General features: G+C 33.6%; 2 protein-coding genes across 8 annotated transcripts in view; one reads left to right on the top strand and one right to left on the bottom strand.

Moving 5' to 3' along the window:
• LOC8285419 (chlorophyll(ide) b reductase NOL, chloroplastic) overlaps nucleotides 1–1,881 on the top strand; it is a 17,573-nt gene extending 15,692 nt beyond the window's left edge. For 2 of the 3 annotated variants that reach the window (XM_048375620.1, XM_048375619.1), the window contains 4 exons: nucleotides 801–851; nucleotides 939–980; nucleotides 1,370–1,480; nucleotides 1,601–1,881. In XM_048375620.1, coding sequence (XP_048231577.1) covers nucleotides 801–851; nucleotides 939–980; nucleotides 1,370–1,480; nucleotides 1,601–1,648 — 252 coding nt within the window. In that variant the 3' untranslated portion in view covers nucleotides 1,649–1,881. Of the gene's footprint in view, nucleotides 1–800; nucleotides 852–938; nucleotides 981–1,369; nucleotides 1,482–1,600 lie in introns of all 3 variants that reach the window. The other variant, XM_048375618.1, reaches the window with a different exon arrangement.
• The window catches only part of LOC125370401, a 20,407-nt gene extending 3,329 nt beyond the window's left edge, over nucleotides 1–17,078 (bottom strand). For 3 of the 5 annotated variants that reach the window (XM_048375621.1, XM_048375622.1, XM_048375623.1), the window contains exon 1: nucleotides 16,302–16,970. The gene's annotated coding sequence lies outside the window, so the exon portion shown is untranslated. Of the gene's footprint in view, nucleotides 1–10,434; nucleotides 11,498–16,301 lie in introns of those variants that run through there. The other 2 variants (XM_048375624.1, XR_007216322.1) reach the window with 2 other exon arrangements.

Here is a 17,078-nt window from a genome sequence, read left to right as displayed (position 1 = left end):
GTAAATCTTATAATAAATCACCAAAATGTAATCAATTTATATTTTTTTTAAGGATAAAGAATAATTATCTAATATGGAAATTAGTCATATATGTGAAGAAAAAGTAAATTATAAAAATCAATAACAAGAAAAAGAATTCTAATTTGGTTTAGATTTTATCTTTTCCATTTTAGTTAAGAGTATTTACAAGATTAGATCAGGAGTTTATGATATACAATGTCATCAGGTGAAGAAAAAATGAAAATGTTAGAGACAAAAAAATTAATTTGTCTCATCCATATAGGACATCTTGGTTTTGTTTTTTATGTTTTAAAAATAATAAGAATAATAGCTAGAGTACATCATGATGCTTATGTCAGTAGGCTTATCATTTTTCATTATTACTTTGATTTTGGATACTAATTCATAATTATATTTCTTAATATTTTTAGGCAACAATACATATAGGTATTATGAGATTTTTAATGGTTTTATATAGTGTATGAGTCACGTGCAAAGCATGTACATAAAAAACTATGAGATTTGTATAATGTACAATTCACGTGCAAAGCACGTTCATTAAAAACTAGTTCTAATAAAATTCCAAAACTGAATTAACTGATTGAGCCAAATTATATTATTTCGGTTTGATTTATTCAGTTCTAATGATTATGTTGATTATCTATTTATTTATTTTGATGGAATTGAAGGCAATAGTATGCAATTTTTTTGTCGTATATCTTTCTCCATGCAAAATATTCTAAAGATATATTTTACTTTTCTTGTATTGACTCGTTCTCCTTCTCTCACTTGGTTTGTAGCCTGGAATGGTCACAACTGATCTTCTCATGTCTGGAGCCACTACAAAGCAGGTCAAGTAAAGGGTCATTCATTAGTTGGCATCTCTATTCTATGAGCATCTGATTGATATTTTTCTTGTCCTTTTTCTTTTTTTGCAGGCCAAGTTTTTTATTAATGTTTTGGCAGAACCAGCTGAAGTGGTACTTCTTTTTTTATCCTAAACTTATGAGATCCAACCTGCTTCTAGGTGGTTTGAATATCAGATGATTGATCTGTTCACAGTATACAGAGGCCATATAGTTATCTATTGTTAGTACTATATCATGATAAGTCAAGTATGTTAAATAATTCAACTAAAATTCTGCAAGTTAGACTTCCAATTTTTCTTTATATAACATTCAAACAAAAGAAATATGCACACTCATGGCCTATTACTTATGAGTTCATTTGTTAATTTTGTCTTAACATGAGCGGGATGCAACAAGTAGACATTATTGACATACTTGACTTGCCTGAACATTTAGCTTCACTGAACCTTGTTTTATGTTCCTTTTATCCTTTTTAGTTGTTGGGGTGTTTCTTGTCACAGGTTGCAGCATACCTTGTTCCAAATATCAGATCTGTCCCTGCCAATGGATCAATGAGACCCACTTATATCCGCTTTCTGACAGGCATAAAAGCCTACTCACAGATTTTCTCAGTTGAGTGAAAAATTGTTTGTTTTTGTTGTTTCGAATACTCTCATATGTAATGTCAAATATGCATTTTATAATCATATTTTTTCTTATTTCTTTTTTGGCTTGTTTTTTTTCCTTGGCAGAGACTAGCTTTTGGTGCCAGAAGAAACAGACATGTACTTGAAGATTGAAAACCATTAGTAGGGAAATTTTTTTTCTTAAGAGAATTAATTACGCTCTCTATGCGAGTTACTCTATCCAGCCGATTCTTCCTTTCTCTAGGTCAATGGCATTTGCCTACAAGCCATGGCTTAGCTCACAAAAAGTTCCGGACACTCTACTTTGGACATCTGGAATCCATTGTATCATGTATTTTGTATTCACAGACACAATTAAGATATATTGATTGTGTTTAGCATCCAAATAGTTGTGCAGATGAAATCGAATTTAACCTTTTTAAGTTTTAACTAACTTATGAATCAAGTAGTTCTTTCTGTCAGGAAAGTGATTACTGGATTTGGAAAATAGGCAATTGAATGCAGGAAAAAGTAATAACTAAATGTTATTGATTCAGCTGTGAAAAGTATTGAAGTTATATACAAAATGACCCCCTAGAGCTTAAATAGCATGCCTTGACAAAATTGGCATGATTTTGTGAAAGATTTGTCTTCTATCCTAATCCATGTGTTTATGTTATTAACCAAAGGAAATTGGACCCAGTAAATTTGGGTTTAGAATTGAAAACCAGTATAACAAATAATGATGATAGCAAATAAGAAGCTCCATGCATGGTTGGGCCTTTAGCCCTGCTTTCTGGGTTTGTTGGGTTGTATATTTCTTATTTCAAAACCCTTGTTTGATATATTTTTGAGGCTTCGGCTCCAGATTTGTGCTCTATATTAAGCCTTTCAAATTTGTACACGTCCCCGATGTACACGTTTTAGCATTATGGCGTGTTTAATGCCATTGCCAGCAACGTCTTTCTACTGTCACATTACGCTTTTTCTCATAATCGTTACATTTTTCCGTTTTCTTTTTTAAAGTTTGCAGTTTTACTTTCTCCATTAACGTTTATACGCTTTTTTTTTTTTCTTTTTCTTGGAAGGGAATTTGCATAGTGGAAAAATCCTCTTAGGTCTCTAAATGGAAATTAATGCTACAATAAAATATGATTTTTAATATTTTTTTCTTTCTTTTTCTAAAAAAATTCATTATAATCAAGACCAGTTAATACCAATCTGGACTCATTAATAATAATAAAAAATAATAATAATTAACATACATTTAGGTCCAAACACATTTTTATGAATCAATATTTATAAATAAGGCTAAATTGAGTTTAAAATTAAAATTATTTTCAACCAATAAAAATCAAATAGCATTTGATTAATTTGAGAAAGCAGGAAAAAATAATTAATTGTAATGATTTATTAGTTAAAATTCTTTCAATCCCCAAAATTCATACCATAAATATTAATTTACTAAGATACTCCTAAATATTAAATAAAATAAAAATTTTAATATCTCATTTTTATCAGTATATGCATCTTGTTTTACCACGTTGAATTAGCAATTTTAAACAATTGATGCCTTATTCAATATCCATTGCTTCTATTGAGTCATTTGATGAAATTTTTGCATGGCTATTTTAGTATGTTGAGGCTGGTGAGATTTTTCATAATATTGAGTCATTGAAACTTTTTCTGTAATATGATATTTATATAAATTAAAATAGAAATAAAAATAATATAATATATTAAATTAGAATAATTTAAGAGAAATAAAATAACTCAAATATAATTAATGAAAATATATTAGAATGTTTAAACATATATCGAAGCATTTAATGTTTCAAAAAAATTAAATTACTAAAGTACCCTAAAAAATAATATATAAACAAAATAAAAATTCATATTATTACAATAAATAATAACACAACCATATTCAGTATATACCTCCACAAAAAATAATCTTAAATAATCTACTTCATTTTCCTTTAATATATATATAAGATTGAAAAAAGAAATAATAGGTTGCATTGACAAATTGATTGATATTTCTTATGAAGAAAAAAAGAGAAATTGATCCAGAAAATCACGTATAGAAACATGAAGAAAAAAATTCATTCAACCTTGAGGGTTATGAAAACCTATTTTAATGGTCATAAACAATTGAGTTTGGCTAACAATTTCAATTAAGTGTTTATATGCAAGAGAAGAGGAATGGAAATCTCTTATTCTCTTATAGTAAGGCAGATGCACGCCTATGAATTTTTATTCACGGTCGTGAATCTCACTTTCCCAGCCATGAAAAAAAGTTCTCAGCTGTGAAAAATTTAAGGACCAAAATAAAAAGGACAGAAGCATTCATTGGGAGGCTTCCCAGCCATGAAGATCAAGATTTACGCCCGTGAACAATGATTCTACCTGTAATCCATGAAGAAATCTTTCCAACCGTGAACGGAAGCTTCCCAGCCGTGAATAAATCTTCACACCCGTGAAGAATTTCTTCCTCACAAGTCCAGTAGCCTTCACGGCTAAAGTTCTCAGTCGTGAAAGAAGATATTCCTAGCTGTGAATAAAGATTTCTACCCGTGAAAGATGCTTTCCCAGCCATGACGAATTTCAGTGATATGAATCAAGGTTACCATGAGATTCCATTGCAAAGGTATGCACCAAAAGGTCCAAAATGGAAATGCAAATCATGTATGAAAATAAGAGTCTAACCTTATAATGAAGCATTGAGTCCATTTTGAAGAATAAAAGCCATTTGGCTATGATTAGGCTTTTGGGCTTAATTCATATTTTTATGGGTTCTTATCTTTTGGGTTTTAGCTTAAGTAATTATTTTAGTTTATTTTTATTTAATTAAGGATTATTTTATTAGGTGTGAGTTATATGTGTGTTGTGTGGAGTTACAAATGAGTGCACATGTTTAGTTGTCATTTGGAAGTTACAAAATGAGTGCTATCAATGTAAAAAAACAGCCACTTTTAATGAGTTTTAAGGGGAATTAAAGGGAAAAATGTGGGGAAGCTCAAAAGACATCCATTTAGGTTTCTTTCTCTTGTTTTGGCTATAAATATCAAAGCCAAATCCATGTGTAAAAATAGAATTGATGAATGATAATCTTTATTTGCTCTTTGTGAGTATTTTTGCTTAAGTTCTTGCATGAACTTTGAACTTATCAAACTATTTTTAGTTTGTGGCGTTCTCTAACCAAAATCTTGTGTTTGATTCATAACTTATCAAATCATACTTGGTTTGTGGTGTTTGAAGTTGAATTCAAGTGCTAGTTTCATTGTTGGAACTAGTTTTTCCTAACTTCACTTGAGGAGATCCTTGGGTTTTGGAATCATCTTGATTTGAGGGTATTTTCTTGTATTTCATATGTATCATAACTCATTAGTTATTGGGGTATATGGTTGCTAAGATGATGATTTCCTATCATTTGGTATCAGAGCTTGCTTCAAGTTGAGGTTTGCTTATCTTTGAGTTTTGTGTGTTATTGAAGTTTCTCATCTTCTTCACTTTTTCTTTATTTGTGCTGAATTCTTTTTGTTTCAATTTTTTGTCCTTCTAAGTAATCTTTCTTTTCAAAGTTTACATCTTTGTGTTCATAAAGTAAAACTTCGTTATCCCTTGCTAAAAAAAAATAAATTGTGTTGTTCATAATTTCTTTTCATTTGTGTTATTATCATTAAAAAAATAAAAAGAATCAAAAGATCAAACAAAAAGAAAGTTTGGACGACATAGAAGTCCTATTCTATTATTTTATTTTATTGCTTTCTTGTGTCTAGCTACTTTAAATTTGGCCTTACCTAACAACTTGATCTAGACCAACCTTTTTTCTTCACTCCATTGAATTGCCATAATCTGATTTGGTTTATTTAGGTGATTAATTCATCTAAGAACTTAAAGCAAAAGCAAGAGAGGTAAAAGGCAATAGTGGTGAGACTAGTATCGAGAAAAGCCAAAACTTTGAGTGAAACACGAGTGGTGTGACATTTTAATTGAGAGAAACACGTGAGCGAGTGTTTTTGTGAGGCTATCCTAACTTGTTTTTCAGGTTTTTGTGCAATGTCAAAAGAACAAGTTTCAAGTAGTGTTGGAGCATCCATTGAGCAAACTTTGCAAGCAATCAAAAGGAGTTTGAAAGAATGTATAGGCGGATGGATGATGTTGTTGAAAGTGTGAGAAGGCAAGGTGAAACTATTACAAGGATTCAAAACGAGCCTAGAAGAGAAAGGCAACTAGCCTTTGAATAAGAGGATTATGACGCTGAAGATGACTTGGAGGATGACCAAGCAACCACTTTTGGTGGAGATGACCATCCTAGGAGACACAATAGGAGATCAATGCAAGATGGTGTAGATCGCAACCTAGACAGCATCAAAATAAAAATTCCTTCCTTTCAAGGAAAGAATGATCCTGATGTCTACTTGGAATGGGAGCAAAAGGTGGAGATGATCTTCGAATGCCATAACTATTCGGAGGAGAAAAAGGTAAAACTTGCTGCCGTTGAGTTTTGTGATTACGCTAGTGTTTGGTGGCATCAATTGTGTAGGGAAAGGAGACGAAATGGAGAAAGACCCGTAGGGTCATGGATGGAGATGAAATGCATCATGAGAAAGAGGTTCATTCCTAACTATTACTATAGAGATTTGCATCAACGATTGCAAACTCTAAGGCAAGGAACCATGAGTGTGGAGGAGTACCACAAAGAAATGGAAATGGCTATGATTAAAGCAAATATGGAGGAGGATAAAGAGGTCACCATGGCAAGATTCTTGAATGGTCTAATCAAGAATATTGCTGATCTTGTAGAGTTGCAACATTATGTGGAGCTTGAGGACATGGTGAATGTGGCCATGAAAACTGAAAGGCAACTCAAGCGAAAAGGTGCAAGTAAGTTTGATTCTAAACTTAATTCGAGTTCTAGTTCTTCTAATTGGAAATCGAATTGGAGTAAAAAGGATGATAAATTTGCTAAGCCTAAAGTGGATGAGAATAAGAATAAAAATGAAATAGGCAGCAAAAACAAAGTTAAGAATCAAGCTAATCAATCTAGAAGCTTGAAGTGTTTTAAGTGTCTTGGACACGGTCATTTTGCACGTGATTGCCCTAATAAGAGGACCATGATTGTTAGAGATGGAATTATTGAATCTGAAAGTGAAAATGAAAATGATGATGAGAATGATGACATGCCAACTTTAGAGGATGTTAGTGATGTTGAGTATGCTAAAGGGGATGTGTTAGTAGTACAACGCATACTTAATTTGCAATGTAAACACGATGAACATGGAGAGCAATGTGAGAATTTGTTTCATACTCATTGTTTAATTGCTAATAAGTTGTGTAACATGATAGTTGATAGTGGAAGTTGTACTAATGTTGCTAGTACTTTGCTTGTGGAGAAATTGAAATTACCAACTACCAAACACCCAAGGCCTTACAAGTTGCAATGGTTGAATGATAGTGGTGTTGTGAAGGTAAATAAGCAAGTGCTAATTTCTTTTTCCATTGGGAGATATAAGGATGAGGTGCTTTGCGATGTGGTTCCCATGTATGCCGGACATGTTTTATTGGGAAGACCTTGGCAATATGATAGGCGTGTGATTTATGATGGGTTCAAGAATCGATATTCCTTGACTATTGATGGACAAAAGTTCAATCTTGGACCATTACCTCCCAAGGCTAGTTTTGATGATCAAGTGAGAATTAAACAACAATATGAAGAGCTTGAATCTTCATATGGGGAATTAAAGGGAAAAACGTGGGGAAGCTCAAAAGACATCCATTTAGGTTTCTTTCTCTTGTTTTGGCTATAAATATCAAAGCTAAATCCATGTGTAAAAATAGAATTGATGAATGATAATCTTTATTTGCTCTTTGTGAGTGTTTTTGCTTAAGTTCTTGCATGAACTTTGAACTTATCAAACTATTTTTAGTTTGTGGCGTTCTCTAACCAAAATCTTGTGTTTGATTCATAACTTATCAAATCATACTTGGTTTGTGGCGTTTGGAGTTGAATTCAAGTGCTAGTTTCATTGTTGGAACTAGTTTTTCCTAACTTCACTTGAGGAGATCCTTGGGTTTTGGAATCATCTTGATTTGAGGATATTTTCTTGTATTCCATATGTATCATAACTCATTAGTTATTGGGGTATATGGTTGCTAAGATGATGATTTCCTATCATTTGGTATCAGAGCTTGCTTCAAGTTGAGGTTTGCTTATCTTTTGTGTTTTGTGTGTTATTGGAGTTTCTCATCTTCTTTGCTTTTTTTTAGTGCTGAATTCTTCTTGTTTCAATTTTTCCTTTTAAGTGCTCTCTGTTTTAAAGTTTACACCTTTGTGTTCACTAAATAAATTTTTATTTTCCCTTCTTGTTAATCTCTTTATGTAGTTTTTTTTCTTTTCCTTCAAATTTCATATTATATCTTTTGTTCTTTCCTTCAAACTTCTTTGTGGTTCTTTATTTTTATCTTTATTTCATTCATAGACACGAAAAAAAAAGAATGTTTCATGAAGCTGAGTTCATTAGACAATGTCGAAATCTTCGTTATCAATCTTATAATAAGATGTGGGGTCAAAGAAATAATCGTTATGAAGAGTGTAGACAAAAATTTTATTCTTCTAAGCCTAAACCTAAGAGGTTAGATAGACAACCAAGTCAAGTTTTTATTGATGAATTGTCAAAGGAGAACAAATCTTTAAGAATCAGTTTTGAAGCATTTAAGCATGGGCTTGAAGAGTTCAAAATGTTGACTAACACCTTTCTTAAGCATCTCAAAGATAAAGAAGATTCTAAGTCATCATTGAAGACTAACATCAATGGAGTAGATGAGGTAAATTACTCTACTGAAGTCAATATAGATTCTGAAGACGTAATAATTGAAGATGGCGAGGAAGACAATGATTTGCTACCTCTAAATAAATTCAACAATGAAGAGTTTGTTGTTAATGAAGAAGCAATGATTCAATTAGTGAATAATGAAGCTGACCTTTTGAGCATGTTGGATTTATTGGTACTAAAAATATTATTTGTTCTAAAGATCCTCTAATCACTATTGCGAAGAAATTGCAGGTTGATGATGGCATTCTATTACCGTTTGATATTATATGTTTATTTCTTTCGCAATATTTGGGCAAAATTTGTGACGAATTTTCTTTCAAGAAAGGGGGAATGATATGAATCAAGGCTGCCATGATATTCCATTGCAAAGGCATGCACCAAAAGGTCCAAAATGGAAATGCAAATCATGTATGAAAACAAGAGTCCAACCTTATAATGAAGCATTCAGTCCATTTTGAAGAATAAAAGCCATTTGGCTATGATTAGGCCTTTGAGCTTAATTCATATTTATATGGGTTCTTATCTTTTGGGTTTTAGCTTAAGTAATTATTTTAGTTTATTTTTATTTAATTAAGGATTATTTTATTAGGTGTGAGTTATATGTGTGTTGTGTGGAGTTACAAATGAGTGCACATGTTTAGTTGTCATTTGGGAGTTACAAAATGAGTGATATCAATGTAAAAAAAACAGCCACTTTTAATGAGTTTTAAGGGGAATTAAAAGGAAAAACGTGGGAAAGCTCAAAAGACATCCATTTAGGTTTCTTTCTCTTGTTTTGGCTATAAATATCAAAGCTAAATCCATATGTAAAAATAGAATTGATGAATGATAATCTTTATTTGCTCTTTGTGAGTGTTTTTGCTTAAGTTCTTGCATGAACTTTGAACTTATCAAACTATTTTTAGTTTGTGGCGTTCTCTAACCAAAATCTTGTATTTGATTCATAACTTATCAAATTATACTTGGTTTGTGGCGTTTGGAGTTGAATTCAAGTGCTAGTTTCATTGTTGGAACTAGTTTTTCCTAACTTCACTTGAGGAGATCCTTGGGTTTTGGAATCATCTTGATTGGAGGGTGTTTTCTTGTATTCCATATGTATCATAACTCATTAGTTATTGGAGTATATGGTTGTTAAGATGATGATTTCCTATCATTCAGACTTTTGAATCTGGATTTGGTGCTGAAGTTTCATAGCTGTGAATAATGATTTCCACCCGTGAAGCTGCATTTTTGAAGGTTGTTGAAACAGTTATATTTGTATTTAATGAGGGCGAAACATCTCTATTTCTCTTAAAATTATAAAAAATTATTTTTAATAGTTCTAGAGTAAGCAAGAGCATTTACTTGAGCCTCCAATTGTAATATCTCTAAATAACCTCTAATTCTTCATTAAATTCATCTTGTATTGAAGATTCAAGAGAAAACTTGAATCTTTAGGTAGTTGAGTGATTGATTCTTATATTCAAAGCTCAAAAAGGTTAAGTTGAGCACTTGGGTAAGGGATTAATTATTCTTGTAACTAAGATTCCAAATCTTAAATTGGGTTAGAGTGTGAGCTTTGAGAAAACACTTAGGTTTGTTATTAGCCTTATGAAAATAAACTCAAATAGGATTACGTCGTAATCCTATTTGATAGTGAAAATCTCAACAGGATTCTTGAGGAGTGGATGTAGGCAAGAGTTAGCCGAACCAATATAAAATTCTTGTGTTGTGTGTTGTGTTGTGTGTCTGTGCTTCATTCCTTACTTGTTTAGTTTCTACTTTCGGTTTTTGATTCCAACCAATTCACCCTTCCTCTTGGTTTCCACTAGAATTGCATTTGGTATTAGAGCATTGGCCTTCTTCAATCAAAGATTTAATCATCTTGAAGTAAAGATCCATGGAAACCACATCAAACCATGATGGAATAGGTCAACCATTCAATAAGCCTCCCTTTTTTTATGGAAACGACTACCTGTATTGGAAGAATCGCATGGAGATATTCCTTGAGAGTGATGGAATTGACCTGTGGGACATTGTAGAAGAAAGAGTGTCTCTTTCAACAAAGAAAGAAAACGATATTGAAATGCTCAAGACAGAGAAGGAATAGTCTTTGGAAGAAAGGAAGCTTTACTCAAGGGATAGAAAGGCTATAATATCCTCTATTGTTCTCTATGTAGAGAAAAGTATATTGGAGTTAAGCATTGTGTAGGGGTGGTTTTGGGAGCACAACCAAGTGTCTCTAGCGACTACGACACTACAAGGCTTTTCAACTTATTGGGAACCTGCTAACTAGTCATAGAGACTAGCATGGAAAAAGAGAGTCGCCACCTAGGTAATTCTCCAAGACACATTATTTTTATACATAGTATTTTTTTAGATGATCCAAGTTACTGGACTCAAAGAATTCATTCCTTTACATGTCTGAAATCTTAGCAACACCATTGGGCATGATTTTCTTCACAAGGTATGAGCCTCTTATATAGGCTTGAACTTTACTCTCGGATCGAACGTAGTAGGTCCCGTATGCTTTAACACCAAATCACCAGCTCTGATCTGTCCTAATTCCACTTTCTTATTGAATGCCCTGGCTATCCGTTATTGATACAGCTGTATGTGATACAAAGCTTTCATCCTGTTTTCATCAATCAAAGCCAACTGTTGATATCTTTGTTCGACCAACTGATACTCTAGTAGTTCAGCCTCCAGCACAATTCTTAGAGTTTTTAGCTCTAGCTTGACTAGTAAAATCGCTTCAATCCCATAAACTAAGAAGTACGAAGTTTGCCCCATTGACGTCTGTTCAGTCATTCGATATCCCCAAAGTATGAAGGATAATCGAAACAAGCAATCCTTGTGATTCTATACCATATTCGAGAGTATTTTCTTTAGGTTCTTATTGGCTGCTTCCACAACACCATTTTTCCGAGGCCTATACAGGAAAGACCTATGATGCTCGATCTTGTACTATTCTAATAAATCCGTCGTCTCACCTATAAATTGTACGCCATATCTATCACAACGTGATGTGAGATCACATACCTATAGATTAAATTCTTTTGTAAAAACCGAGCCATATACTTTGCTTCCATAGTAGTGAATGACTCAACCTCAAGCCACCTAGAGAAGTAGTTGATTGCTATGATTATGAACCTATGGCCATTTGAAGGAGTCTTTATCTCCTCGAGGATATCGATTCCCCAAACTGCAAAAGGCAAAGGAGGCGTCAGATTGTGAAGTTCAGTCAGAGGCAAATGACTCAAGTTGCTATTTAACTGGCACTCGCTGCATTTCCTAACCAAAGCTATGAAATCTTTCTCTATCGTCAACCAATAATAGCCTTGACACATAATTTTCCAAGTCAACACTATATCGTTCATATAAGGCCCACATACCCCTTTGTGCATTTCTTCCAACACCACTTGCGCTTCTTCCTTAGTCAGACATCTGAGATGGACACCTAAAGCCATTCTTCTGTACAGTACCCTATCATGGCTGATGTAATTTCTGGCCTAAATCTGCAATGCACACCTGTCCCTTACATATGCCTCTTCTGGATACTCCATGCTTTCCACAAACTTCTATAAATTGTAAAATTAAGGTTTCTCCTGCGGTCCCATATGGATCTCTAGACCTTACAATCACCAATGAATTTTTCGGAGCTATGCAGGGTTGTGCCATATAGAGGAAAGAGTGGCCAACATATCCATTATCTGGTTTTCATCTCTAGGCAAGTGTATGAATGAACACTTGGAGAAATTACAAACCAAAGTCCTGAGATAGCTGACATATGGTTTTAATCTTTATTTCTCCACTTTCCATTCTTTGATGGCTTGCTGAATCACTATGATTGAGTCCCTGTAGACCATCAGTTGCTTCACTCTTGTTACCATGGCTGCTTCCAATTCATACAAACATGCTTTGCACTCCACCATATTATTTGTTACCTTAAAGTCTAATTGCTTGACCATTAGCGGCATTTCTCCCTCAAGTGTAATCAAAACTACTCATAACCTTGTACCTCTCACATTTATTGCTCCATTGAAGTACATTCTCCATTCTTGGATCTTGATTGCCCCTAGATTCTCATAAGGAAACTCCAGATCTTAAGGGTCATCTCCCTTGATCGTATTCTGGGCCAAGAACTCTGCTACAGCTCTTCCCTTGACTACCTTCTTGGTATCGTACTTAACGTTGAACTCTGTTAGGGGCACTAACCTACTAGCCAACTTTCTCGTGAAAGATAGAGTTTTAAATAAGTACTTTAGCTAGTCTATCTTCGAAATTGCTTGAATCCTATTGCTTAGTTAGGTTAAAATTAGCCATATTAGATTTAGGGTCACCAAATTGGGCTTCTCCATAAAAAGTAGTTAATTAGGCCTAATAGGCTTGATTATTAAAGCATAACTTGTAATTGACTAGACTAGGTAGGCATTGTACATAATTAACTAGTAAATTAGGTTAACAACTTTAAGTGTTGGGTTGGGCTTTAATATTAGACTTAGGCGGACCTCACATGTTGTAGTGCTTAATGCGTAGAAATATTATGCTGCATTTATAGGGAATAGCTCGTTAAATACTAAAATTAAAGAAAAATATACACAAATAAGAAAGTTGGCTTCCAGAGCTATCTCTAGATTTGTGACGTAAGCTTTCTTATGGAATTGAGAAACGTCACTCATTAGTAAAAATGTCCTAGTTACTTGGGTGGCTACTCCCATATTTGCACTGGTGTCTATGACTAGTTAGTGTATTGCCAATTAGGTTGAAAAGTCTCACAGTGCCGTAGTCGCTAAAGACACTTGGGTGCGCGTCAGAAACTGCCACCCACAACAAGTTAATAGAAATCAATAAAAGAATTTATCCCGGTTCAATACTATGACCTACATCCAGTCCTTAAGGATTTCACCTTAAGATTATCTCCACTATTTGACTCTATTAACAGCTAGATCAAGCCTTAGAAGGTTCTAGTGCTAAGACACCTCATATAGTCTGAGATTTCTCCTCTCTGACTAACCCACATAAGCGACTAGGCTTTTGTCAACATCTCAATTTCTTTCTTAGCTGCAAATAGACCCCCCACAGACTTTTAGAAGGGAGGCTGTGTCACCCTACAAACTATGAGCTTTAATACAAGGTGCTTGAAAAACTTACAAGAGATTTTCTCTTTTGAAAGCAATAAATATAATTAAACAAGAATTCCTATATGGACCATATACAGTTTTAATGCTAGGAAAACTAATTTTGGAAGATCATAAATGCAAACACTCAAGAAAAGAATATGACGATGAAGAATGATAAAGCTTTTATGTTCTTAAGTGTTTTTGAAAAGTAAATGCTATTCTTCGTTACTGATTGGTAAGTGAAGCCTTTATTTTTAGAGTAATAAAAAAAACTAGTTGTTACAAATATTTTATGAAGAGTTAAAATATATGCATAAAGAAACCTTTTTCAAAATTTGCTTTAAAGAACTTTACAGATGCTGATTTAAACACCTAACACACTTTATAGCTTTATGTCAACAGTTAGCATAAAGCTGTCAGAAAAAGCTTGTCACTGTGGCAGACAACTAAGTATAGGGTTGCTTCTACTTCACCCGATCTAAACTAGCCATTTGGATACATGTGAGAAATATATAAGTGTGTGAGAGATGATGTGTCAGATTAAATGACAAATAAATACCTTAAGGATACCAATTGGATGTCCGATCCAAAACATATATCTAAAAAATTTGATATCAAAGAAATAAGACTTTTTGCTTTCTAAATCACTTTGAGAAAATCAAAATACATCTTTTCATGATTTAGAATCAGAAGAAGATTAGAAATTTTACGATGTGTAAAAATCTTTATTTTAGAAAAGCCACTTGATCCATTTAATAAGATATCTAAGACACACACATTCCTAAATGGAGATTGTTAGTACATAGATTTCTATTTGAGGCGTCTTGTTGTTGTCTTTGATTAAGGTAGATGTTTGATAGAGCTCTTCTACTTTGCCAGTAATCTTACCCGATCCAATTTTCTTCCTGCATTATCAAATATCTATGTACACAATATAGAAACATGCAAGGTTTTGTTATCATCAAAATTCAGATTATTAGCTTATTAGGGCTAAAAATCTCCCCTTTTTTTATGATGACAAAACATACTATCTTAAAACTTGAGCACACTTCAGATGATTTTCATTTTGCACACTATATAGTTAGATGTCTTATTCCTACAGGTTAGATAGCTGAAGAAAGATATATAACCAGTATCAACGTTCAAGCTTATTTATAACAGTTATGCAAGATATAAGAGGCAGCATAGTACTGGCAATAGATTAAAAAAAGCTAGTTCAAATTGTTCTAAGGCATGCTCCCCTTGAACAAATGTCTATTTTTGTTCCTGCAACAAAAATTTAGGATAGCTCCCCCTGAGCTTATCCAACATGCAACAAATATATTTCTTCCCCTTTATGTCATCAATAAAAAGAAGAATACTTAGCATTCATAAAAAAAAAATGTTCAAATTCTTAAAAGCTTTTTAAAGACTTTGAGATATAAAAAGAAAAGGTGAAGTAGTTGGCTTCGAAGAATAGGCTTACGCTGATATATGCTTTCTTTCCCTTTTTGGTGGTCTTGGAGACCTTGGTGCTCCCGACAACCTTCTCTTTCACCTATTCCTCTGCAAGCTTGACCATCTCAAGCTTGATCTTCTTTAATTCTCTCTTCACCAATGGAGCTTACCATGGTTAGATAGCTGAAGACTGATATATAACCAGTATCAACATCTCACTAGATTCTCACTTTTAGATGCTTTCCCTTTTCTTTTCTTTCCAGCAGCAATGGCTTTCTAACGGACATCTTCTCAGTTTGAGATGAGAGGCACTTAAGTCTTTCAATTATGTCAAACATTTCCTTCCACATTGATGCCTGGCTTTCCAAACTCATTTTGAATCCCTTGGCTAACAGAGACTTAAATTAGTAAAACTCTTCTTTTAAGCTCTTCTCAAAAGCACTAACTGTCTTCTCCAAACCACTCTGCCTCTTATGAATATCCCTCAACAAGTGATAGACATTTGAGCTGGGTTTGAGATCCATGCATAGCTGTTGTTTCGATAGTGTAGTTAAATGACTATTGAAGGCAACGATCATCATGCTCAGCAGATTGCTGATTGAATTTTTATCACTTGAAATTGCAACATAAACGTTTGCCTCTACTTTGCTTTTTCTTTCTATTCCTTCTCGCTCTTTTCCAATCAAGTTAGGACTCTTTTCTGACTCATTTGATTTTTCTTCCTCATCATCAGAATTCTCATTAGTGCTAGATGTCTGACTTTTGGTTCCCTTAGCTAATTCCTCTTGGGCATTTGACGATTGCTTAACAGGCTCCTCTTTGACCTTTTTGAGCATTTCTTTTCCTACTAAGTCCTACTGCTCTACTATGGCCAAAAAGTCCTTGTTCAAGTCAATTAATTCTTTCTTTCTCTCTTCTTCAGATGCCTCAATCTTTTCTTTAAATTTCTCCTTCTCACTAGTAGACCTTTCTTTTTCTAGTTCCTTATTCTATGCACTATTGCTATCAGACTCCTCGTCCACTAAACTTAGATGTCTCTTTGTTATAGTTTTACTCTTCCTTACCTCACATGTTCATCCGAGAGTTTTCCATTATGTTTCAATCAACTCAACCTCATTATTTTCTCTGTACTTACTATTGTTAACGGTGAACTTTTCAAAGACATTACTTAATAATAATTATGTTCCATTTTTAAAAAGAACACCAAAGTACTTAAACAACAGAGTAAGATACATGCTATATAGCATACCACTAGTAGGGTTTAGATTTATCGTTATGTTCAATAGTATATAGAGAAGGTTTCACTTCTGTTTCTTAGCTATGTGCCACATGATATTTAAATCTAGTTCAGTGACATAGTCTAAGCTACCCATTCTTGGAAAAAACATTAAGCTATGAACTTGTGCAACATTCTACCATGAAGACCATAGTCAGTAGAAAATTTCTTACCAAGAGTTGGTTGATTGGGCTCAGTTCTTAAATGAATCTCTTCTTGTCGTACCCAGGGATTTTATGTCATTGGTGTGTTCAGTAATTTTTGCTTCTCCACTAGTAAACTAGAAATTTGTCTAACAGAGTTGGAGTGATTTCCTTTGGCGCACCATTTATGATCACCTATACCAGTTCATCTGTCACTTTCATAATTGATATATAGAATTCTAGTGTAAGCTCCTCAAAGAATTTCTCATTACTCTGAATAAATGGAACCCAACCTTGAAACTCGAACCATTCGTTGAACTTTAAAGCTCTATCACCAAAGATCTTCCAATAAAAAACCCTAGGTTGCACCATCTTATATTTCTATGTAAGGATGGAGATCTCAGGAACTTGGGATTTCTTTTCTGTTTTAGTTTGTCTCGTTGAGGTAGTGGAGGTGCTAGAGTCTTTTGCTTTTCTAGCCATGTATTTTAGATGAGTGAAGAAAAAGAAGAAAGAATTTTCTTGCTTTAGTACAGAGTAAGAACGAAGAATTTGGTGTTATGTGAGAGAGAGATAGAGAAGTAGAGATATTGAAATATAGGGCTTGGGAGAGAGAGAAAAATCGAGATAAGTGAGAAGATAAGGATTTTCTCTTTCTTTTTGAAATGGAGATGGAGATAGGAGTCTTAAATACCCAATAGTTACTTCTTTTTCTATTTCAGACTTTAATAATCGTTCCTCTTTTGTCGTGCACTCGCTCTCTATATCCATGTCAGTTTTCTCTGTCTTCCACAGTCCTCTTTCTCC

The sequence above is a fragment of the Ricinus communis genome, chromosome 6 (assembly GCF_019578655.1).
Source record: "Ricinus communis isolate WT05 ecotype wild-type chromosome 6, ASM1957865v1, whole genome shotgun sequence".
In the NCBI taxonomy this organism is placed as follows: domain Eukaryota; kingdom Viridiplantae; phylum Streptophyta; class Magnoliopsida; order Malpighiales; family Euphorbiaceae; genus Ricinus; species Ricinus communis.
The sequence above is the reverse complement of the archived record's forward strand: the minus strand, read 5'-3'. Positions and strand labels throughout refer to the sequence as shown.